The 26407-nt window shown below is 40.0% G+C and overlaps 1 protein-coding gene across 1 annotated transcript in view; it reads right to left on the reverse strand.

Annotated features, from left to right (window-relative positions):
- Window positions 1–26407, reverse strand: part of MYBPC2 (myosin binding protein C2) — a 161249-nt gene that overhangs the window by 80453 nt on the left and 54389 nt on the right. The window contains exons 2-6 of the mRNA XM_077457557.1: window positions 24124–24201; window positions 21107–21136; window positions 16390–16467; window positions 7508–7656; window positions 2004–2121 (exon numbers count right to left, since the gene is read on the reverse strand). Coding sequence (XP_077313683.1) covers window positions 2004–2121; window positions 7508–7656; window positions 16390–16467; window positions 21107–21136; window positions 24124–24201 — 453 coding nt within the window. The remainder of the gene's footprint in view (window positions 1–2003; window positions 2122–7507; window positions 7657–16389; window positions 16468–21106; window positions 21137–24123; window positions 24202–26407) is intronic.

The following is a 26407-nucleotide window of genomic DNA, read 5'->3' on the forward strand; positions in this document are numbered from 1 at the left end:
TTAGAAGGAAACATAGTTTTCGCATTTAAGAAATCCAAGCATTTCAAATTTCATAGAAAGTATAACCAGATAGGTTATGGTGAGTGGTTTTAAGAACCAAAATGCTCTCCACTAAACCAGTGAGAAGCACATTAGAGCCTTTATAAAATAAAAGTCTTAGTAGATGGTGCGGGTAATTGGCAACATTTTAGTAGCACCACATCCCCACGTAAAGCATTTTAAACCACAAGAAAATAGATTGGGCATTTAAGATGCTAGTAAACCAACTTACAAATTAGAACATGTTTAAGTACAATGATTATTGCACAATTAAAAATTCATTGCTAAAAACATTCATTATAATAATATGGTCTCGTTATCCTCATTTATTGCAGCATTGCTAGAGTTGGTACTCCCAACATGTTTCACCCATTGGGCTTCTTCAGGGGGAAAAGCCACTGGTACTTTTTAACCTGATATTCACCAATCATCTATTGAGTTGGTAAACAGCCTCAAAATGGTGCCACACCATGGAATTCTTTGGTGACCACAGGATGTACAACTGGACCAGAACAGAATATATCAGAAAAAAACTCTCAAGGGGCGCCCTTTAACTGTAAAATGAAAATGCTAGCTTGGAATAAGCTTAGGTACTGGATACATAAGGGAACAGGGCCACCCACGTGGCTCCAACTAAGCTTATTCCAAGCATAACATTGATATATAATAACCTAAACAGATGCAAATATTTTAGCCCCTTTTTACACCTATGCATTGCATTAGTGCACACCACTCTGTAAGGCCCTTTCCTGTGCCACTCCTTCCATTTGGCACCCAAAGCACAAGTACACTGGTTGCTGATGGAGTGGTGTTTGTGTTGCTGTGTGTTAAAATGTTGCACCGGAGGTGGGGCAGAGTTCTGCTGTCTGTGTCAATGGATGCAGCAGCATAACTCGGGAGCACACCCAGTTCAAATAAGTGGGTTACCTTAGCAATGCAAAAGGTGGCTTTAAGGGCCAGATTCATGCCTGTGAGCTGTGGCAATGTGCAAACCACAGCGTGGCACATTGGGATGCAATTCATTTTGGGTGCCACCTCAGAATCTTCCCTGATGAAGTCACGTGATTGTGACGCTACACGTCAGACAGACAGGCACCAGAAGGGATGTCAGTGTGCCAGCTCGCTGCTCGTGGTGATTAGCATTTACCTTCTTTTTAAATGTGAGTACCGCAGTTGGATTTATTAAATAAAACACCCACATTTTTACATACTACACTATTTGGGACCCCTTCTTCTTTCTCTATATGCTTTATGTACCTATCTGGAAGAACTTTCCACGCCATTTTACATCCGAGAGACATATATACATCATCTTAAACCATTGACCAGGACATAAGGCTGTTTATATGAGCCACATGCCACTCCATTGATAGGAAGCCAGTAGTGGGATCCACTGCAGGACCTGGGATCTGTATTTGCTTCATATATATGCTGTTGCCTTACAGCTGTAAGGTATGGGGCCATTTCTCATTGTGGTGTTATTACACTGAAGAAAAGTCACCATTTACATTGTTGTATTTGCACTGATAAAAAGGTACCGTTTAGATTGGTATACTGAAAAGTCACTGTTTACATTGCTATAGTTGCACAGAATATCAGAGGAATTCCAACACTTGTCCATTCACTGTCTTTTATTATCAAATAAGGACACTTAATATTCTGGGACTATTACTTCAGTACCAATTTTTTTTGGCACTCTTTTGGTTATTTTTCTTCTTTATATCTTTTGGACTTTTTTATGTTTTTTTAATTTAATCACTGAGTTTTTCACTATATATAAACACGTGGCATGTTACATTGTTTATCCATTCTATTACTTATATTGTGCTAACTTAAGCACCTAGCACTTTATATTTTTGCATATTGTTTGCGTTATCACTTAGAAAGCAGCACCATCTATTGATTTTGTTCCACACACTTAAAAAGCTTTCAAAGACGGAAGGGTCTTTAATACATTTCCATACCTTCCACATCAATGTTGAAGGAGCAGCTATCACATTTGTCCTTGGAAACTACTTCACATCTGTAGGCACCAACATCTTCTTTAATTGCCTTAAGGATCTTGAGCTCAAAATGGTATAGCTGTAAAGAAACAATACAGATCTTTCATATGTAAATGTAACTACAGTCTTCAGCTTCCTTATTCTTATAGCCCAACTGTAGCCATTTTTATAGTTTTTGGATTAAGTGCGAAGGATGTTTTTATTGCTGTGTGTGTCCCCTCTCTGGAGATTTACTACTGCTTCCTAATGCAAAAGTATCAGACAGAACAGGCAGCATTAAAACATTTGTTGGCTTGAGTAGGATTTCATATTAGAATCACGAAGGCTAAGTGTTGCCAGAATGTTTTTGTAGCCTTTTTTTGTGTGTGTAAGGCCTTCTTTGGCTGAAATGCATTAGCATTATTGTGTGGTGTTTTTATCCTGTGAATTAAGAAGATTGTACATCTCACAGACGAGTCCTGACTTTTTTGTTTTATGCTGATTTGTAGGTTACCAGGTATAGATCGATTTAACTATATAGAACTCCTCACCAAACTGCTACAATCTAGTGGTCATATTGTTCATAGAGTTGTGATAGACTGAACTCTTTATTTGTTCATTTATGAACTTACTGCCATTTACTTTAACCCATAACAATATATTAAAGGAGTTGTAAACCCTCTAGGTTTTCACCTTAATTCATTCTATGCATTAAGGTGAAAAACCTTCTGTGCTGCAGCAGCCCCCCAGAGCCCCCTTTTACTTACCTAAACCTGATCGTTCCATTGACGGGGATGATCACAGCAGCTCCAGCCACTGTCTCAGGTCCTCATTGGATATATTGATATCAGCAGGAGCCATTGGCTCCCACTGCTGTCAATCAAATCCAGTGACATGGGAACCGCAGGGTGGGGCCAAGTCCTGCTGTCTGTGTCAATGGATGCAGCAGCAGGTCTCGGGAGCATACCCCCATCAGTGCCCCCATGGAATGCGGCTCTCCATGGGGGCAATCGAGAAGATGAGCAGCCAGGAGCACCGCTGGGCGACCCCAGATGAGGAGGATCATCTTCACTACCCAGTCTAGTGTCTACTTCCTGATACTAACATTATAACCATAGCAGAGTATTCTTCTCTGTGCAAGTGCTGCAGCTTCTATTTGCTTAACTTGGTGTACTAGAGATGCTAAGGTTGTTCACAGGGTTTAGGCAAAGAACAGAGAACCCAAACTACCAAGTGGCTCCTCCAGGGGTATGGCTACATTTGACTTTTCAATAATTTATTCAGCAAAAATATCAATAGATATAACTATTTACTGTGGAAAATGTAAGTACATTTTTGACATCAGAGGCTGATATTACCCCTTTAGCAGAAATTACTCCACAATGCAGAATTGTTCAATTTAAAGATTCCTGTGGGTTTCTTTGCATCAACTGCCTGTTTCAAACGATCCTACAACATTTTATTGGGATTCAAATCCTAACCGAGCACATTCAGCGCAGTACAAATCCCATATCAAATCAAATCAGGGCTTTGACTAAGCTAGCCCATAAACCTCAATTTACATTTTTTGAGCCATTCCATGGTGAATTTACTAGTGTGCTTTGGATCATTATTTTGTTGAAAAATCAATTTCTGGGTAATCTTCAACTTTTGGACAGATGGCTTCACAGTCTCTTCAATAGGAATGATCTTTCATTTCGGTCTGAACTTTGCCTCTTAGGCCATTCTTCCAAACGCCAGAATTGTTGCTTGTTTTGCAGGAGCTTAACGTCATATATAGTAGCATTTTTTTCTTCCACTTTTTTTTTAAACTAACAAATATGTCTATACTTACCTACAATGTGCAATGGAATCACACAAAGCGCTCCTGGCCCCTCCCCTCTGGCCAGTGCCCCCATGGAAAGGGGCCATTGACACAGACAGTGGGACCAGGCCCTGTCCTCCGCTTCCTCGTCACTGGCTTTGATTGACAGCCCAGCCCAGTGCCCCAGCAAAGCCAGCGAGACCCGGAAGTGAGGGAAGAAAAGATCTGCAGAAGTGCATGGTGCTGGATCGAATGAGGTCTCAGGTAAGTAAAGGGGGCCTGAGGGGGCGATGCTGACCCCTAAACATTTTTTACCTTAATGCAAGGATTGCATTAAGTTAAAAAATATTTAGACTTTACAACCCCTTTAAGAAAGCAGTAAATGCTGGCACCTGCCACATCCTTTACAACCATTGATGTCACAAGGCTCTATTAATTTGCTGGTCTGGAATCCCCAGCCATGTACCCAAGGGGCAGGAATAGCATTGACATCACTGAGCAAATATGGTCACATGGTCAGGAGCGGATAGTGTGGTGGTCAGCTGGACTACGTGATTGACAATAGATTTGCTGCAGTGTACTTTTTTCTTCATAAAAAACTTCCTGCCATAAATTGTGTAAGTGTGTTTATCTACTTTTTCGTTTTTTTTGTAAGAATGAATAGGGGTTCTATATACCCTATTGAGTAACACTGGTATCTGGGAGACCCTTTATTGTTGAAAGGGGCTTTCAAATTCCATTAAGCCCTTTGCCCACAGACCTCCACAACCACTGGTCAGGGTTATGGGGAAGAGATCCTTGTTTTCATTAGCATGGGAACAAGGTACTTTGCCAGGGGGTTCACCTTGGCAAGGTACCCCCCATGTTGAGGGCATGTGGCTTTGTATGGTTCAGGGGGAAGGGGGGCATATGCACACCCCGCTCTTCCCTGCATGTTCAGGTTAGGGTCTTATATGGATTATGTAAGTTTTTCATATTTTTGTGTGTTATTCCTCCTTAAAATCCATAACAGACCCAAAGGGTATGAATATTGGGGAGAGGGGGGTTATGAATATCGGAAGGACCCCTGGGGGGTTCCAGTTGATAGCCATACCAAACCTTTATCAAGGATAAGGGTCTGATATGTATTTTTTGCATGTATTTCTCTATTAATCTTCATGCTATATAACCAAGTATTTAAACTCACACAGCCACTAAGGAATTTGTTTTTTGTAGAGTGAATTTTACCTGGTTGATACTGCCTTCAGATGTCCCTCCCATATTCTTTGTGTCCCCACTACATGTTGTGATTGTGTGGACCAGATGGTGTCCTCTACTGAGCATACTCAATTTCTTAAGTGCTTCATTTGCTCCTTTTTATTATTTGTGCAGCCCACATGACTATAAAGTCATACATGTGGGTGTACACAGTAGTAAATTACACTCCTCTCCTACCCTCCATGTCCTCCTATTGCTAAATACTAAGGGGGCAGGATACAGTATGCTGACTGATTACATTCACTAAGAAACTCACAAAACACTTAGTTTTAATATAAATCAGTATTAAATATATCAGATGTAATTGACAATACCTGTAGAGTAAAAAAAAATCCTTAGATACAGATACCATCTGAACAAAGCAAAAGCTAATGTCAATCATCTCTGACTCTGCCTACATATTAATGCAAAACAATACACATTTGATTGTTCAATAAAGAGTTATGGGGAGCTGTAAAACAGTTTTTTGATATTTATAATCTCATTTGAATTTCTCTTCTCAAACTGTTTTTTTAATCATGTGACTGGCACAGATTCACACTGTAGAGAGCATACATCAGTAGAGTAATAGAAACCCCTCCCAAAGAGCTTTCTCTGCATATGCCAAGGAACAGGAAAATATCATATGACCACACAACAGCACTGCATGAATAAGGTACTTAATATTTAGTTTTTTTTTTTTAACTAAATACAATGGCATGATATATATAATATATGTAAATGTCAGTTTTGCTGAATCTTAACATTTCCACTTCCATGCTTCACAGTTGGCATAAAGAACCTCTCCGGAAATGCTGTTTTTGGTTTGCACCAAATATGTATACTATTATTGTAGCCAACAATCATATCTTTGATTTCTCAGTCCACAGCACATTGTTCCATAAAGCCTGGTCTTTGCCCATATTTTCATTGACAAACGGTAGTCTTGCCGTAATGTTCATATAGGTCAGCTAAAACTTTTTCCTGGCACATCTCTCAATCAGGTTAAACTGGTGCAATCTCTGATTTTAGATAATTGCACCCTAACAGCAACTGTTGTGATAGATACTTGTGATCATGCAATTATATTTTGGGGTTTTATACCATTTTTTTGTTTTTTTCTAAATTTTTTGGGTCAACCAAGCTTGGATAAATTAGCAGCCATTTGAAATCCAATTGTAGTTAATTTTTCCCTACAGTGGAAAGTTTGATTGTTCTAAAAATTGGCAATCTTTTTAAATCCCTTGCCAGACTTATGCGCATCCAATCCACAATCTTCTTTCTAAAGTCCTTAAAGCGGAGTTCCACCCACTTTTACTAATTTGTCTTAAAGGAAAGACCACCTCTCCACCACTCGATTTTGGATAATTTTTTATTTTTATTTTTTTTCTTACTTACCTTTTCTGAATTACTGAGTGTACTTCTGTCCTAGCTTGGCCGCAGCCCAAGGGCATAATTTCCTCTTCTCCCCCACTGCCTTCTGGAACCTGTGTATGTCCCAGAGGACGACGGAGCCATTCAGAAAGTGCAACTCGCGCATGCTCCTTAGGAAACCGGCAGTGAAGCCTGAAGGCTCCACTGCTGGTTTCCCTTAGTTGGAATGGTGTCATCTGCACCTGATCCAATGGATGGATAGGTCGGGGGGGGGGGGCGGCATAGCAGGCTCCCTGGACAGGTAAGTCTCCTTATTAAAAGTCAGCAGCTACAGTGTTTGTAGCTGCTGACTTTTAAAAAATGTTTTTTTGTGGCTGGAACATCGCTTTAAAGAGCACTGTTGATCTTGGAAACATTGCACTTGTCAATCACAAAGAGAACACCAGACCCTGGATGTCTGGGTTTTGAAAAGACAGGTTCAACACAATTTTTAGGGTGGTTCTAATTAGCAGCACCTAATCTGGAACACAAGATTCCAATGACATGGATAAGAAGTGGTTGATATAGGGGTATACTTATTTTTGCCATGTGACAAATCTGTATTGTTGTTTATTTAGATTATGTGAATGAATACACCATGTCATTTGTCATCACCTTTATCTTTATCCACTGGTCCAATTCCAGGACATCCACATGTGCACAGCTCCAGGGCATCCGCATATGCAAATTCAGGCAAAAATTCAGACCTGATTCGCACCTGAAGCGGTGTACAGGGATGCACTGGACCCCCTGCTGGGAACGTGGCCACATCAGTGTGAAACTAGCCTAAAGCTGACCATACACTTGTAGAATTTCATAAAAAAATGTTTCTTTGAACAAAGTTTTTTAAATATTTAGCATGGTCAAATCCATGTTTGTTCAAGTGAAGAGAAAATTCAAAGGAGCAGGATGGAAAAGTTTTCTTGAACTAAAATATCTTACAGTGTATTTGGTCTTCATTAGGGAAAGTCCATTAATGTGATTTCATGATTAGCACACAATTTAAAAAAAAAAAATAGCAAGTTGTCATTACCTTCTTTTCTTTCTCAACATTTTCCTTAAATTGGAAGCGGGTTCCACTTTTGCTTCCCAGTTCGAGCCATTTGCCTTTAAACCACTTTATTGTTGGCTTCACGGCCAGCTGACTAGCATCAACACTGGCACTTAGAAAGATATCTTTACCTATAAGAACAATAATTATTATAAATAATTCCATTCTATATTTTAGTGTAAAATAATATTTGGCTGGCATGTTTAAGCTTAAACTTTTTAATGAAGAGCTGAACCAATGCATTTATACAAGTAGACTTATTTAATTATTTTTATATTCTGTATTTATGTAATGGCAGAACATTACACATTGTTTGTTTTACAGAACATGTAACATACAACAGGGATGAAACTAAGGGGAAAATAATACTGAGGGTATACTATAGGCCCCCTAACCTGAGGGAGGAGGGGGAGACGGACCCCATATCACAATCTGGATTAGCAGCAAGGATGAGAAGTGTCATCATAATGGGGGATTTTAATTATCCAGACATAGACTGGGCAGAAGAAAGCAAGCATTTGTCTAAAGCTCGCCAGTTAGTAATTGTCTTGCTGGACAATTTCATGGGTCAGATGGTAGACGCACTAACTGGAAACAAAACATTACTAGACCTACTAATTACCAACAATACAGACCTGATCACGGAATGTGGAAATAAGGGGCAATTTAGGAAACAGAGATCGAAGGTCAATTAGCTTCGGTATAAATCACACAAATAGGAAACATAAGGGGAATACAAAGACGCACTGAATTTCAAAAGAGCCAACTTCCCTAAAATACAAACCTTGCTAGAAGATATAAATTGGGATAAAATCTTAGGAACAAAGAACACAAAGGAGAGATGGGTTTGCTTTAAGAGCATATTAAATAAGTGCATGAGCCAGTGCATCCCATTGGGAAATGAATTTAAAAGAGAGAACAAAAGTCCTGGATGGCTTAACTCCAATGCATATAAAAGCAAAGGAGAAGGCCTTCAAAAAATACAAGGCTGAGGGATCATCATCAGCATTCAGACTTTACAAAGAACGCAACAAAAAATGTAAGGGTGCAATTAGGGCGGCTAAGATAGAACAAAAAAGACACATAGCGGATGAGAGCAAAAAAATCCCAGTAAAAAAGGGAGGACAGACCATATTGGCCCCATAAAGAATAAGGAAGGAAATCTGGTTACAATGGATGGGGAGATAGTATTGAATTTATTCTTCTCCTCAGGCTTCACGAGGGAATCAGGGGGCTTAAGTAACCAAAACTGCAGTGTTTATCCTCATGACATATCACAGGAAGAACCCTCATGGCTAACAGAGGACAGAGAAGAGATAGACTTGGAAAACTTAACATTAATAAGTTACCGGGACCAGATGGCTTGCACCCGAGGGTCCTTAGGGAACTCAGTCAAGTAATTGCCAGAACGTTGTTCCTAATTTTTACTGACTGGAATGGTACCAGATGATTGGAGAAAAGCCAACGTAGCACCAATATTTAAAAAAGGGGCAAAATACATCCCTGGGAATTACAGACCAGTTAGCCTAACATCAATAGTATGCAAGCTCTTGGAGGGGATGATAAGGGACTATATACAAGATTTTAGTAATGAAAACAGTATCAATAGCAGTAATCAGTATGGATTCATAAAGAATCATTCTTGCCAAACCAATCTATTAACCTTTTATGAATACATGAGCTGCCATCTAGATAAAGGTAGATGTGGTGTATCTGAATTTTGCAAAAGCATTTGACACAGTTCCCCATGAACATTTACTGTACAAAGTAAGGTCTGTTGGTATGGACCATAGGGTGAGTACATGGATTTAAAACTGGCTACAAGGGCAAGTTCAGAGGGTGGGGATAAATGGGGAGTACTCAGAATGGTCAGGGGTGGAAAGTGGGGTCCCCCAGGGTTCTGTGCTTGGACCAATCCTATTTAATTTGTTCATAAATGACCTGGAGGATGGGGTAAACAGTTCAATCTCTGTATTTGTGGACGATACTAAGCTAAGAAGGGCAATAACTTCTCCACAGGATGTGGAAACCTTGCAAGAAGATCTGAAAAAATGAATGGGGTGGGCAACTACATGGCAAATGAGGTTTAATGTGTAAAAATGTAAAATAATGCATTTGGGTGTCAAAGATATGAATGCAATCTACTCACTGGGGGGAAAACAAATGATAGGCCCAGCAATGGCATATAATGCCAAGATGCTAACAAAGCAAACAGAATATTGGCATGCATTAAAAAAGGATTTAACGCAAGATAAAGCGATAGTTCTCCTACTCTACAAAACATCTGGAGTATGCTGTCCAGTTCTGGGCACCAGTTCTCAGGAAGGATGGACTGGAAATGGAGCTAGTACATAGAAGGGCAACAAAGCTAATAAACAGACTGGAGGATATTAGTTATGAAGAAAGGTTGCGAGCACTGAACTTATTCTCTCTGAAGAAGAGACGCTTGAGAGGGGATATGATTTCAATAGGGATAAAAAATTTCTGCGGAAGGGAGTTTAATAAGACACGTGGCCACTCATTAAAATTAGAAGAAAAGAGGTTTAACCTTAAACTGCGTAAAGGGTTCTTTATTGCAAGAGTGGCAAGGATGTGGAATTCCCTTCCACAGGTGGTGATTTCAGCAGGGAGCATCGATAGTTTAAAAAAACGATTAGATAAGCACCTGAACGACCACAACATACAGGGATATACAATGTAATACTGACATATAATCACACACATAGGTTAGACTTGATGAACTTGTCTTTTTAAACCTTACCTACTATGTAACTATGTATGTAACATTAGCACTTGGTTCAGTTTAAATCTCAGACAGTTTACCCCCCTCTTCCCATCACTAGCCACAAAGTGCTGGGTGAGGGAGACAAATAAACAGTGGGGAAAATAACTATTTGATCCCCTGCAGATTTTGTAAGTTTGCCCACTTACAAAGAAATGAAGGGTCTATAATTGTTATCATAGGTGTATTTTAAATAATAGAGACAGAAAATCAACCAAAAATCCAGAAAAAAAACACATACGACAAATGCTGTAAATTAGGTTGCAGTTCAGTGAGTAAATTAACTATTTGATCCCCAAGCAAAACATGACTTGGTGGAGAAACCCTTGTTGGCAAGCATGGAGGTAAGACATTTCTTGTAGTTGGGTACCAGGTTTGAACACATCTCAGGAGGGATTTTGGTCCACTCTTCTTTACAGATCTTCTCTAAATCTCTAAAGAATCTTGGCAACTCAAAGTTTCAGCTCCCACCATAAATTTTCTAGAGGATTAAGGTCTATTAAGGTTAACTATTGAGCATAGATCCACAGACTGCTGCAGTATTTTGGATAGGAGCAGAGAGATTACAGTTCTAACTGTTGATTGTGTTGGGAGAGTAGAGTTACCATTCACAAAAACAGAAGCCCCCCCAAGGACACAAACCAGCTACTACCATAGATAGATGCACAAATGCATCTGCATGACAGCTAGCAAGTGTGGGCTGCAGGGGAGGCTCGTCCATAAAGGGTGCATGGACTTGCCCCCCCATCCATGCATCCAGCCTCTTTCAGGACGCCGGACACATGAATTACAATACTTGGTGGGTGTTTTTTTGAAGCACTGATTAGAGCCAGAGGCGCTAATAAGCTCTTGGGCTCGGGGTGCAGGGAATGCGCCTGGAGCCCACCCAGGTGTGTGACAATAGCAAATGAATATTCACTATTCTCACACTGAATCTCCTCTCTGCCAATCAGGAAGCGAGTCTGAGACCCGTTTCCTGATTGGCTGAAAAGAGAAGCATTCTGATTGGCTGACGAGGAGGAGATGGAAGCCGCTGAGCAGGATAAGGAAAAGCTGCTTGTGATAACCGCTGCTGTGATGTCCACGGAGGAGAGCAGGGGAAGCCCCCCATGATTGCCCGCCATGGATGGTGTGAGTACACATATAAAAGTGAAAATGTCCAAATTAAGCCCAATTAGCCATTTCTCCCCCCCCCCCCTGGTGTCATGTGACTCGTTAGTGTTACAAGGTCTCAGGTGGGAATGGGGAGCAGGTGTGTTAAATTTGGTGTCATCACTGTCGCTCTCATACTGGTCACTGGAAGTTCAACATGGCACATCATGGCAATGAAAGCTCTGAGGATCTGAAAAAAATTATTGTTGCTCTACATAAAGATGCCAAGACCCTGAAACTGAGCTGCAGCATGGTGGCCAAGACCATACAGCAGTTTAACCGGACATATTCCACTCAGAATAAACCTCTCCATGGTCGGCCAAAGAAGTTGAGTGCACATGCTCAGCATCATATCCAGAGGTTGTCTTTGGGAAATAGACGTATGAGTGCTGCCAGGATTGCTGTAGAGGTTGAAGGGGTGGGGGGGGGGGGTCAGTCTGTCAGTGCTCAGACCATACACCGCACACTGCATCAAATTGGTCTGCATGGCTGTCGTCCCAGAAGGAAGCCTCTTCTAAAGATGATGCACAAGAAAGCCCGCAAACAGCATGTTGAAGACAAGCAGTCTAAGGACATGGATTACTGGAACTATGTCCTGTGGTCTGATGAGACCAAGATAAACTTATTTGGTTCAGACAGATGATGTCAAGCGTGTGCGGTGGCAACCAGGTGAGGAGTAAAAAGACAAGTGTGTCTTGCCTACAGTCAAGCATGGTGGTGAGAGTGTCATGGCCTGGGGCTGCATGAGTGTTGCCGGCATGCCAACATGTACTGTGACACACTGAAGCAGAGCATGATCCCCTCCCTTCAGAGACTGGGTCACAGGGCAGTATTCCAACATAACGACCCCAAACACACCTCCAAGATGACCACTGTCTTGCTAAAGAAGCTGAGGGTAGAGGAGATAGACTTGCTAAGCATGTCTCCAGTCCTAAACCCTGTGGGGCATCCTCAAACAGAAGGAGGAGGAGTGCAAGGTCTTTAACATCAACCATCTCCGTGATGTCATCATGGATGAGTAGAAGAGGACTCTAGTGGCAACCTGTGAAGCTCTGGTGAATTCCATGCCCAAGAGGGTTAAGGCAGTGCTGGAAAATAATAGTGGCCACGCAAAATATTGACAATTTGGGCCCAATTTAAACATTTTTACTTAGGGGTGTACTCACTTTTGTTGCCAGCAGTTTAGATATTAATGGTTGTTTGTTGAGTTATTTTGAGGGGACAGCAAATTTACACTATTAAACAAGTTGTACACTCACTACTTTACATTGTAGCGAAGTGTCATTTCTTCAGTGTTTTCACATGAAAAGATAGAATAAAATATTTACAAAAATGTGAGGTGTGTACTCACTTTTGTGAGATACTGTATATTGTGATGATTTGAGGAGATCTTGTGGATACTGCCGACTGCTGTTATCATATTGCACAGGGTTATCTGCTAGTTGCTATTTGTCTGTAAGGAGACATTCTGTTACTCTACTCATGTGTATGTATACACTGATCAGCCATGCCATTATGACCACTAACAGCTAAAGTGAATAACATTGATAATCTCATTACAATTGCATCTGAATGTAGATGGGGTATATTAAGAGCAAGTAAAAATGTTGTCCTTGAAGTCGATGTGCTGAAAGCAGAAAAAATAGGCAAGCATAAATATTTGAGCGACTTTGGCAAGGGCCAAACTGTAATGACTAGAGATTGGGTCAGAGCAATATCTAAAACTGTAGCTCTTTTGGTATGTTTTATGGTCTGCAGTGGTCAGGACCTACCAAAAGTGGTCCAAGGAAGAAAAACTGGTGAACCGGCTATAGGGTCATAGAAGGCATAGAATCAACATGAAATTTTTCAGCATTTATGTGGCTGTTACTTGACACTTACCACCTGCCTAAACTTTGTTGACGACCAAGTACACCCCTTCACGGAAATGGTATTCAATCCAATCAGGCATCTGTGGGATGTGCTAGAAAAAGAAGTCCGATCCATGGAGGCCCTAGCTCAAAAATTACAGGACTTAAATAATCTGCTACTGACGGCTTGGTGCCAGATAGCACATTATACCTTGAGAGGTCTAGTGGAGTCCATGCCTTGAAAAGTCGGGGCTGTTTTGGTAGCAAAAGACAGACCTACTCAATTCTAGGTGTGTGGTCATAAAGTTATGGCTGATAGGTGTGTATGCTAATGCTGATGGAGGTAGTGTCATCTAGAGATGATTGCTCATGAAGAGGGTTATTTCAAGGAAGATAGCTGCATAGGTCAGTTAACTCTGTGTTTCTTGAAACACACTAGCCAGGACACACACTGTAGACAGCGACTATGTGCTATCTTTGTGTTTTACTATGACTATGGACCTATCTATTAAGCCATTACCACTTTTAAATGCAATTTAGTCTCAATCCACCCCACCCACCTACTTCATCCCTATTCACTGAAATTAAGGTTTTCAAACCTAGTAAAGTGATGACTGGGGTGAAAATGCAACCAAATTCACGGTACCTCTTTCTAAACCTGACTGAAATATAACCCAAGACCTTGCTGTTAACGGACTTTTTATAGTACTACAATAGTAATGACCCAAATGTACTGTTAAAAGTTGCAATATTTATTATACATCCTGCTTTGATCATACAATAAAAAAACTAACAATGATTGAATAGTATTTCATCAATATTAAGGTACATATAAACAATTGCCTCCGACAAGATCTATGTATATGTAGATCATCAGTCAAACAACTGCACACATTTTGGTCAATGATCAAATAAAGGCATAGTTGCCTTCCATGTGCATATTAAAGTCAAAATCTATTGAGGCAAGATTTGTATCGCAATGCGTTTCATGGAGCCTAGGTCCACTTCTTTGGGAGATAGATAGATGAAGGCGGTGCTATAATGTATCCATACCACTTGTTTACATATCTAAGTGTAGCACCCTCTACCTTAGGTGGGTAGGTGCTAGAGTAGACTAGAGTAGAGTAGAGTTTGTGTTTTTACTGCCAGTGCAGGTAAATTTAGGCAGGCCTATCTGTGAGCTAGGTCTGTTTGTTTTTGATCTGGGGGCAGGAGAGTGGTTTAGTGTAGCAGCAGGTGACTGGCATGTGCCTCAGCTCTTGGGTGCCTCCTCCGTTTCCAGTGAGAAGGTTCTGGAAAAGAGGCAAGGCAGAGTGCTGGAGTGGCATGGGGTGTATTTGGGAGCCCTGACCAATCCCCAACTAGGATTGGTAGGGGACAGGCACCCTATACATACTTATGGTCAGCCTTTTGTTGGAGGAGTTGTTGGGGGGAAGACCTGAGGTGATGGTGTGTTAGGCTGTGGTGGCCCTTGAGGGACCCCCTTTCTGGGGGGTTGACTTCGGGCCTGGAGTTTGGGAGCTGGGAGGGAGCCTCTCTTTACACGGTCATTGAGTGGTGTCCTGGAACAGGAGAAGGAGGAAGACAGCTGGAGCACTGCCAGGAAAGTCATTCAGGAGGGATCCATGCCGGGGTCGGTGAGTGAGAAGCACAGTGGAAGCTCTCTGAGACATGCCAGGATTGAATGTGGAACCAGAGGGACAGACTGTGGTGTTGTTGAAGTCAAGTCGCTGCAGCCAAGAGGGTTGGCAGGATTTGCATCGGACTTGCTGGTAGCAGTAGTTCACCAAGGATCAGCACAATTATCTTCTTCATCTAAAATGGTTGCTATCACAGAGGGGACTGCAGACTCCCGCCTGAAAATGGCCTCTAGGAAAATGTTATGACTTATTCAGAATGAGGCCTAGCCTTGTGCTAACAGTGACAAGAATCTAGAATTGTACAGTGAAGGAAAGCAAGTGATTTCAAGTAGTGTGATGGAGGAGATGTGCAGTAGAAGAGACTGTCAGTTTGGATTCAACCCCTTTTATTTCAACTAAAAATATTCATCGTTTGGGCATCCCATGTCCCTTTTCCCCATCCAAGTTTAATCCCCTAATATAAACAACAAAAACAAGCAATAAACTGTTCATTGACTGCGTGCCTAAAATGGATCTCAGCAGGGTGATGTGTGGATGATGAAACACGCAGCGACCCCACCGGGGGGGGGGGGGCAATGCTACATAATAAAACCTTGACCCAGGTGACCCAGCGCCAATATAATTTGAAGAGCCACAGGATCTTGAGGCCCATCTCCATCTTTGTTATAGAGTAATATAAGTCAGATGGACAGGCCATACCCTAGGCCTGCAACTTGTGTGTCATCCATAGTCTGTAATAAATTAGTAAGGGCCCATGTAGTTATTATAATACTAATACAAAGGGATCAAATCTTGTCCTGAGCTGCTGTGCCCTCCTGGCATGTGGGGCTAATATGTGAACAACTCTGCTGGTTGGACAAAGATGTGCTTGACAAAGTCTGGAATTTTTTATTGAACGATTGTAACAGGAGATATAATACATATTACAATTTTTTACGATGATATATATATGGTGGGATTGCCATAGCAAACAATGGGGTCACATCAGTATCTATACACCAGAGTTTCACCAACCCAAAAATAGAAACAATCAAACAAACAATCACTTCCTCCTTCCCCTCATCCCCCCCCCTCCAATTGCATTTCAATTGTGCTCCAGCATTGTTAACCTGTATATGGGCTTCCATTGGAGGCCACAAATGGTCGTGCCAAAACACATTGCGCAGGCAAGTTCCAACATTTGTCTCTATCAGGAAGCCCATCCAGGGCAATGATATACAGCGGATTCTGGATGCATGTAGACATGAAGTGGCTTAAAGAGGCTGGATAAGATCAACAACATTGAAAGCATGAAGAAATTGGTGAAAACTATATATTTTTTTATTTTTACAAAATGGCAGTTTGTTAATAAAACATATTGCTTAGCAAACTAAAACACCCAGTTAGTGTTTAGATATACTTTAACATGCAGCTCATTTAAATTCCTTTCATCATACATACCAGCTTCCACAGTTACATTGTCTGGTTTTTGAAGAAACAGGCCAGTTAGTTCAGGAGCGCGATCTTCTGGTTTGGTGTCTAGAAATCAAATAGCAACAATGATGGTTAAATTCAGTGGAATGAATGATAGAAGTATGAAATATGTAATTTCAATAAAAGTCCCAGTCTTGGTTCTCTCATTAGAACAGGGCCACACTTGTAGAGGCTTCTAGCTTTTGGCACATATCTTTGTAAATTTTTGGAATTACGGTTATTATTAATATTTTAAAAGCAGGTTTAAAAGTGGAATTTCAAAAAAACTGTTAATTGCACAGTTCAAATACTACAAATATATATATATATTTTATAAGCTAGTAGTGTGATTCACTTAATTTGATCACACTGCACAGTCAGGCAAATGTGCCTCTATATCGTGACACAGCTTTACAGCTTCTTGTGTCAGCTCACTTTCTCATGTTTGCTCAACATGCAAAGGTGTTGATTTATTAAAGCAGTTGAGCGTGCTCATTTTCCAAAGTGATTTTTTTCTTTGCAAGGGAATTTTTACTGAACTTAGTGCATGTGCTGAAAATGCAATTTTTCTAATATTTTTTTGCATATAGAGCATGACATGCATGCCCCTGTGCGTATATTCCCACCGGAGTCTTAATTAAATCTTAATTTATGTCAATAGTTTTAAAAGTGTGGGGTGTGTTTTTACTTTTTGACTTTTACCTGTCAGAACATCTCCATTCAGACAGCTTGCATAAAGAACGAGACTAATGTGTTGTGCACTGTACTGCTAAAGTGCATGTTTAGAGGTCTATCTGACCTTGCTGGGGCAGTGTCACAAAGTGATCATTTCCCCAGATTCATGTATTTACTGTAGGTGCGTTGACAGCTCTAAGGCCAGGTTCACTCTGGTGCGATAAACACTGGGAGCTCATGTCGCATGATGTGTGAAAATCAATGATTCCCTATGAGAGCCGTCTTAACTGGTCCGAAACAAGTCGGTCCGACTTTGAAAATGCTCCCTGCACTACTTTGGTCTGACTTTGATCCTACTTCAGCCCTTTGAATATCATTGAAGTCGGATCACACTTTTTTTTACCCCAGGTGAATGGGTAGGGGTGCAATTTATCCCATACTCATTCATGTAGGGTGGGGTGCCCCTGCCCCAAAGCACACACCCCCATGTTGAGGGCATATGGCCTGGTACGGTTCAGGAGGGGGGGGGCGCTCGCTCGTCCCCACCCCCTTTCCTGACCTGCTGGGCTGCATGCTCAGATAAGGGTCTGGTATGGATTTTGGGAGGACCCCCACACCGTTTTTTTTGGCGTAGGGGGTTCCCCTTAAAATCCATCCATATTCACTGCCCGTTTCCTACTGCGCATGCGCGAGTCGCGCAGCGCTTTGTGAATGGGACGCGCTGTGTTCTGGGACACACAGTTCCCAGAACACAGCGCAACCCATTACCCAGAAGACAACGCGACGAGGAGAGAAGAAAGAAGATCTCAGCGGAGGAGGAAGAGGCAGATTAGGATTATGTGCCTAGCAACAGGCATTTCTGGTAAGTAAAAAAAAAATTTTTTTTTATTTTTTATTTTTTTTTATTTTTAATGTTTTTTTTTTTCAGGGTGGCCCTCCACTTTAAGTACTGATAATTAATGAGGCACTGTATACTGGACAGCAGTTGTATAAAACAAGGATTTTAATAATTCTAAAACTAACATGAGTCATTTTGTACACTTGTAGCCTCTGCTCTTAGTGCATCTGAATGGGTGACTATAGTAAGATATTGAGAGAGCAGAAAACATTGCAGTCACAGATATACAGAAAATGAAGGTAGATGTGCATCTCGGGAACTATTTTAGGCTCCTTCACACTATGTCATTCTGGATCGCTGCAAATAGTGGGATGCCCTTGCGATCCCCAGTACTTTGACTGACACCCAAATGGCGGTGCTATTTTGCTGCGATTGTCATCTGACGAATCACTGTAAAATCTCATAAACAGAATCAAGGGATGCCTGTTGCCCAAAAGACATTGCAGAACTTATTTTCGGTGGCAGGTGTCCCGCGATTCTGTTTGCTTAATTTTACTGTTTCAGGTGACAATCGGAACAAAATCATGCCGTGATTTGGGTGCCATTCAAAGTAAAAGGAATCGCAAAGGCGTCCAGCGATTTACAGCGATTCGGAATTACGGGCAGAATCTGGAACGCCATAGTGTGAAAGAAGCCTTAAGGTAATTATATGAATCCATACTCTGAATTCAAATGAAACAGAAGGAAATAAATTTGAATGGACAGCTGAAGTATATATGTGTTTTATTTTACTTCAGGGGCACTTAAAGCGGAGGTCCGCCCACCACTGCAAAAATTAAAAGCCAGCAGCTACACTGCAGCTGCTGGCTTTTAATAATAGGACACTTACCTGTCCTGGAGTCCAGCAATGTTGGCACCGCAACTGATGTTTCCATCAGCTGTCAAGTGCTGCCACTGCCATTGTGGGTAAGGGAACCCGGCAGTGTAGCCTTACCGCTTCATGCCGGGAACCCTACTGCGCATGCTCGAGGCTCCGTTCATCTCTCCTACTTGCCTGGCGACAGGGAGAGGAGGAGGGAGGAGGACAGAGCCACGCCGTGATGTTAATATCATAGGCTGTGGCTCTGAGAAGTGGGAACAGGATACCTGTCAAGAATACCTGTCTCCCTCCCTCCCAGAAAGATGCCAATTGTGGCACCGGAGGGGGGAGGAGACAAATGAGTGGAAGTCCAACTTTCGGGTGGAACACTGCTTTAAGGTGAAAAATTCCTTGCAAAGTGAATATTGACTTTGCTAAATGAACAGCCTTTGGAGTTGATTTACTAAAACTGGAAAGTGCAAAATCTGGTGACGCTCTGAAAATAAACCAATCAGCTTCCAGGCTATATTGTCAAAGCTTAATTGAACAAGCTGAAGTTAGATGCTGATTAGCTCATAGGCGCAGCAGAAGATTTTGCACTCTCCAGTTTTAGTAAATCAGCCACATTCTGTTTCATTAGAAAATCAACTGCAATGATTCAAATCATCAATTAAATCCTCTGTCAAGGGAAGTATGTAAATCACATCGCTGTCTGAACAAAATTTTTCTTCAGCAAGAAAAACAGATTTAGGATGACAAATATTTTTAGCCTTTGAATTTTATATGTTTGTAGTGTTTTTTTTTGTACCTTAGTCCAAAGGATTTATTAGTGCAAATCTCAAGCTCTATCTAATATGTGGGTGTTGATTTACTAAAACTGAAGAGTGCAAAATCTGGTGCAGCTGTGCATGACAGCCAATCAGCTTCCAACTTCAGCTTGTTCAATTCAACTTTGGCAAAAAGATGCAGCTGATTGGTTTCTATGCAGAGCTACACCAGTTTTTGCACTCTCCAATTTTGGTAAATCAACCCCACGAGGTGTTATTTGTCTTTTGTGCACAGCATTAGGGATTTATATTGAAACTGTGTGAAGAGAAAACAAGCTGAGAGAGTTGAAGCTGCCAGCCAGCTTGCTATTTTGACATGACCCAAAGATGAGCAATGCATTTTGTCAAATAGCTGCAAGCAGAAGCTGCTGCTTCCCCTGAAAAAAACAGATTTTCCATGTTTAGTGGAACTCCTCGACAGTATTGCTGACAACATGCTGGAAAGATTTGCTGTAACTTTCTAACCTGCAGTGTTCACTATTGTCACAGAATGTAAAAGGAAAACTAAAATTTTAGAGTTATTGCCAGGCCAGGAGTATAGGGGAATTCCCCCAATTAGGACACCTGGTCCAGTGAAGGTTGTCAAAGGTGGGACTTCCTCTATCTTTGGGGAAATCTCTTCTCACTTTATGCTATATCTTCAAGACAGGAAATATGCCAAACTTCCCCCTGTGGGGACACAGAGATCAATAAACACCTTTATGTATTCCCTAGTCTTAATAGCAATAGCCTCTTCTTTCACTCTGAAGTTAAATATGAATTAATGGGCATGATTAATAAGTAAATTTAGTGCTTAAGTAAACTTTACTGTATATACTGCCTTGTCAGTACTTCATGTTACAAAATAAATATAGTTTTTCCCATAATTATATCATCAACATACTTACAGGTATACTGCATTTCTTACCAAAATTACATGTATCAATAATTACTGTGATACAGTGTTTAATATTCTTTCAATGTATCAATAATCTGTATCCATCCATAGATGACTGAAGTACATGAGCTGACTTGTCATATCAGCGAACTTGAGAGCAAAATTCACATTACCTTTCAGGTTCATTACAACAGTGAGATGAGCACTGATAGTTTTATCAATTACCAGATCAGTTTAGTTATTATCAATGTATAGACTTATTTGAACCAAAAACATTTTTGTGGTTGATAGTTGTGGTCCATGGCAAACTTCTCTTAACAGAGCATTATAGCAGGATGAAGACCTCTCCAGTAGTCACATTCAAAAAGATGAAGGTTCTGCAAGGGTGTATGACTTCTTAAGCTGATGTGACAAGCATTTTGCTGACATCTCATATTTTCTTCTACAAATGAGTATTCAAGGAAATATTTGATTGTCCTGGACTTCTTTAGTTGTATTGCAGGATTCTTTTGCAGGATATTTTTGGCGTCACTGGATAGTGTTATACTTTTTTAGCTTCTTATTATGATCTGTAACTACGTTTTTAGTTTATTTAGCTGTTGTTATTAATTTGGTGCTGGGAAACTTACCATCTGGTGGCAGTTCTCCATCAACGACTTCTGTAAATTAAAGAATGAAAATTGACATGATGAATTGACAACCAAACCAAATGGAATTTCCTGTATTTTATACCCTGTTAGTTCTATAGAAGGTGAAGGATCAGGTTGTATAACTGGAAATTACTTGACTTCAAAAACCCGAACTTCAAGAAACTCAGGTGTGATGAACCTTTCAACTTTTTTTTCACTGTCCTCCATGCTGACAGCAGATACTACTCAGACCCGACTCCAAAATGGTTCTTCAAACTCACCACCCAAATGGAAAAGCTTTGGGGTCTTCTCGGACTTCACGGATGACATTCAAAACATTACATGCAGCCATGCACATCTAGAAATATACTACAGGCACATGTGATAAGACTTTTACAAACCAACACATGAAAGGCAATACAACAAGTAATATAAAGTTTTACTGTATATAAAGTTATGTTACTATATTGTAGTACAGCCAGGTACACACACAAACTGTGTGAATATTGTAGTTATGTATTATAGGAGCTTATTTAATAAAACAAAGAGCAATGTGCAGAGTTCAATAATCCTAGCTATTTCTACTTCTACTCCAGCTTTTTGAAAACTGAAATCTGATTGGTATTTATCACTTAAAACAGGATTGCAGTTTTTTGCACTGTTTTATTAAAAAAAGCCTTTTGGTGCCATACTGTATTTAGGACGATTAAGTATGACTTGCAGCATGTTGTTATTAATAGGCATTAATGATTTTTAATTAATTGTGAGCTAAATTCCTGCTGTAATGTGAGAGAGTAGGACAGAAAAGACGATAGGCTAGTTCAACAGTGTTGGGTTCAAGACTAACATTTTAAACATGTTTAAAATAACACAGAGGACATACAATAGACACAGTAACAATGCATGCTTTGCTATGCACTTCTTGTGTATTATTAATGTGCCAAGGTCAAACTGTTTTAATAGATGACATTTATGAAAAGGGTGCACAGAAGTAGAACTCTACAAAAGTGGCCAAAGACCATTTGAGCCCGATGACCAGTTTGGGCCACCAAATAGTTTTTTTCAAATTTTCTTGTGAATATATCTGTAAAATACAGAATCTCAATTCCAATTTGAGCTTCCAGATCAGAAACATAGTTGAAGCAGGTTTTTTTTTTTTTTTAGTAACAGAATCAGGAATATAACCCCTAAGATTGCTATTCAGCTCAGGCCCAATGTACTGCTTTTGGCCCAAGTATAATAATATTCAAAAGTCTGTTTAATTTTAACAACAAAATGGGAACATTGTGAACAAGAATCTGGCTGATACTGAATACAGTTCCCATGCACCAACTTCCATAAATGTTTTATCATTATGTCATCAGGGAATATATTTTTTTCTGTAACCCTTTTCTTCAACTTTTTATTACATTTTTTTTTCATAAGTCTTTCAGTTTTTAAATGAAAGGAATTTTTGTACCCCCATAATTTTCACCATCATAAAATACAGATAAGTCAGATTCTGCACTGCCCTAGGGTGCTGAGGGTCATATTTAAATCATTCAAGGATTTTGGGTTCTCTGAAACTTCCATAGATGCACTCTCTTCTTCCTTAACTCAAGTGCAATCAACCAGGCTGGGCAATATTCTGTACTGCTGAGCTGAGCTCAATCATGACACTACAAAGAAGGTTGGAATACTGCAGCATATTAATAATGCCCTGGGTAAGAAGTTTAGGAGAGTAAGAAGTTTCACCTATCTCTATCTGTGTGAATTTGCTTTTATTGTGGATGATCTGGGAGATACTGGAAGGTACTGTCACTATTTAATTAATGTTGTAGTTTGAATGATCTGTCTATTTTATCATGGATGCAATATAAAATGTAAAATTTTATAATATCAAAACTTTTGTCCAACTTTCTATAAATCTCAAAAACAGTATGTTTTTAACAAATACTATTTGAGTGACTACTGGATTTTGCACCTCAGGCCTTTTCTTGAACAGCCTACCCCAGCCCATCAAAAGGTACAGTTTCTGTAAAAGTGTAAGTACTCATTTAAAAATATTCCTTGATAAAAGAAAAATCAGCAGACTCATAAAATATCCTGCCACTATTACCTAAGTCTAACTAAAACTTGATCTTTGACATTGGAATTTCATGATCGGCAGTCAGTATTCTTTTTAAAACAAAAATGTTTTGCTTATGTTTGGAAATAATATTTTTTTAAATCAAAATCATCAATTTACTTTAATATTTTAAAGCCTGGAAGTTTATATTGTGGCATGCTCTTATTAGATTTCTACCATATACCGGTAGTCTTTCTGTATAATTGTACTTTGTTTAGAAGATCTTTATCAGAAGTTAGATGTTCCCTGTGGACTAGATCCAGGAGCAGAGGCTTGTAGTCCACTGAGTAGAGATTGCTTTTATATCCTCATAGAAGGGTCTAAATCAGAGGTCTAAGTTTACTACAAAATAGGAGACCCTTTTATTATGTTGGCTGTGTCATGGGAATTTTATCTAGCTTATTATGAGTAAACTACCATTCTATAAAACTAAGCAAATTTTTCTATATTTTATTAGCTAAAAGATAGCACAATTTCAGCTAAGCATCAAGCTGATATACCAAAACAAACTGAACACTGAACATTTCAACACCTGCACATATGGTTGACCACATACTAATACTATTACTTCAACATATATCAACAGGGCAGACTCACAAGAGCCACTGTATACATTTCCAAACAATAGACATTTAAAATACAAATATAAACTACAATAAAAGCAACATAATACATAGTACTGTGTTGCACAGTTTACCATTAGAAATAGATAAATCATCACAACCATATTAACAGTTACATTTCCATGCCGGCTTTAGTAGACATTAGACATAAGACAGGTAAACGTGTAAAAATCACATCTACATTCAGTTTTATTTTGGTCTCTACCACTTTCCAGTTTGTTTCTAGTTTGAAAGCTCTAAATCATCACTTACAACTTTGCAAAAGTTATTGCCCTAAGGATGCTTACCTTTAGGCACTTCTTTTGGAGCTTCCTTGGCTGCCTGTTTTGTGGCTGGTTTTCCAGGGCCAGGAGCCTTTTTAACAGCTGGAAAAAAAAATAACAGTTTGTGAACAAGTGAAAATCACTAAATATCTCTAAAAAATAACTGCATTTTTGTGGAAAAAAATTGCATATAAAAAATATAGTCTATATGATTGTTACAGCAGCCATATTGTAATTTTCTGGGCCATTTTCTTAATGAGTGGGCCACTTTTTTGTGATACAGCACTGCGTCGTTTTAACTGACAATTGCACGGTCGTGCGATGTTGTACCCAAATACAATTGATGTCCTTTTTTTCCCCCCACAAATAGAGCTTTCTTTTGGTTGTATTTGATCACCTCTGTGGTTTTTATTTTTTGAGTTAATGTCTTCTCAGTTTAAGCCGATATGTATTCTTCTACATATTTGTGGTAAAAAAAAAAAATTCCAATAAGCATATAATGATTGTTTTGTGCAAAGTTATAGCATCAACAAAATAGGGAATAGATTTATGGCATTTCTATTTTTTTTTTTTTTTCTAGTAATGGTGGCGATCAGTGATTTTTATTGGGACTGCGACATTGTGGCGGACAGATCGGACACTTTTGACAGTTTTTTGGGACCATTGAGAATTATACAGCGGTCAGTGCTATAACAATGCACTGATTACTATGCAAATGTCACTGGCAGGGAAGGGGTTAATACTAGGGGTGATCAAGGGGTTCTCTCGTGCCCGCGATTGCAGGTGGCCGGTGCTGATCTCACCCACCGGCCACGTGCAGCAGGTCACCTGGTGTGCAGCATGCGTACGTGCCTGCCGGCATGTATCGATATGAGCCTATCGGCAAATGGTTAACTCGCAGTACTGTAATTTTCACTAAAATCCAGTGCAATATGGCAATCTTTAGGTATTCTTTACAAAGGTGGTGAACAGAACACTTCCAGAATTGGTATTTTGTTGCTGTTTCCAAATTATTTGGTGGAGGGGGGATTATGGCGTGGGTTTTTTTTTCTTCAAAGATTCGGGTTGGCTCCTTAGTTCCAGTGAAGGGAACTGTTAAGGCGTCAGCATACCAAGACATTGTGGACAATTTCATGCTCCCAACTTTGTGGGAACAATTTGGGCTTGGCCCCTTCCTGTTTCAACATGACTGCACACCAGTGCACAAAGCAACGTCCATAAAGACATGGATGAGCGAGTTTAGGGTGGAGGAACTTGACTGGGCTGCACAGAGTCCTGACCTCAACCCGATAGAACACCATTGGGATGAATTAGAGTGGAGTCTGTACTTCTGGAAGAATGGTCAAACATTCCCATAGACAAATTCCTAAACCTTGTGGACAGCCTTTCTAGAAGAGTTGAAGCTGTTATAGCAGCAAATGGTGGGCCAACTCAATATTGAACCCTATGGACTAAGACTGGGATTCCATTAAAGTTCATGTCTGTGTAAAGGCAGGCATCACAATACTTTTGATAATATAGTGTATAAGTCAAACCTTGAGCATCTCTTGCAATAGGAATTTCAGTTTTGGTGAAGTACTTCTTAAGGGTTAAATATTTATTAAGGGATGCAGTCCCTGCAGAGCTTCTCAACAAAACACAGAGTGTGCACAAGGTGATTATAATGAATCAGACCCTCACATTCAGAATCAGTCTACAAAGTTGAAACAAATAGCTATTTCTTCAGAGCAGAAAAAAATAGAAATCTGCTACAAATTGAGTTAAAATATCTGCAATGTTCATTTTATCACCCAGAGGAGGCTGTTTTTTTTCTAGACAAAAGTGGAATTGCACTTTAGAAGAACATTAGCCAATGTTAAAGGAAACATCTAATGAGACAGGCGCCTAAGGCTGCCCATCAACTTTACAGTACTTTTAAAAGTACAGACAAGATCTGACCACCCTTGGTAAAGGATGTTAAAAAAAATCTTTCATAAAAGAAGTTCACTGTTGACCTCTCCTTTTGAAAATGCTAGTTGCCTGGCTGTCATATTGACCATCTGACATAGATCAAGCTTGCAGATAAGAACTTTTCTCTAACCTCACTGATCTGTACACCTGTTTTGGTTCAATGACACCATGGAATTGAAACTAGTGGTTCAGTATAACAATTAGGCAACACGCATTTTCAGAAATTTCAGAACTTTCAATCATAGTTTTTAAGTTTAATAAAACATTTACCAAAATGACATCATCAAGGGCACATTTATGACGAAACCTGTACGGTGGACCCGGATACATGCTATTGAGCATGTGCAAAGGAACGGTG

The sequence above is a fragment of the Lithobates pipiens genome, unplaced genomic scaffold (assembly GCF_037356315.1).
Source record: "Lithobates pipiens isolate NorthernLeopardFrog02 unplaced genomic scaffold, aLitPip1_a1.2 Scaffold_27, whole genome shotgun sequence".
NCBI lineage: Eukaryota > Metazoa > Chordata > Amphibia > Anura > Ranidae > Lithobates > Lithobates pipiens.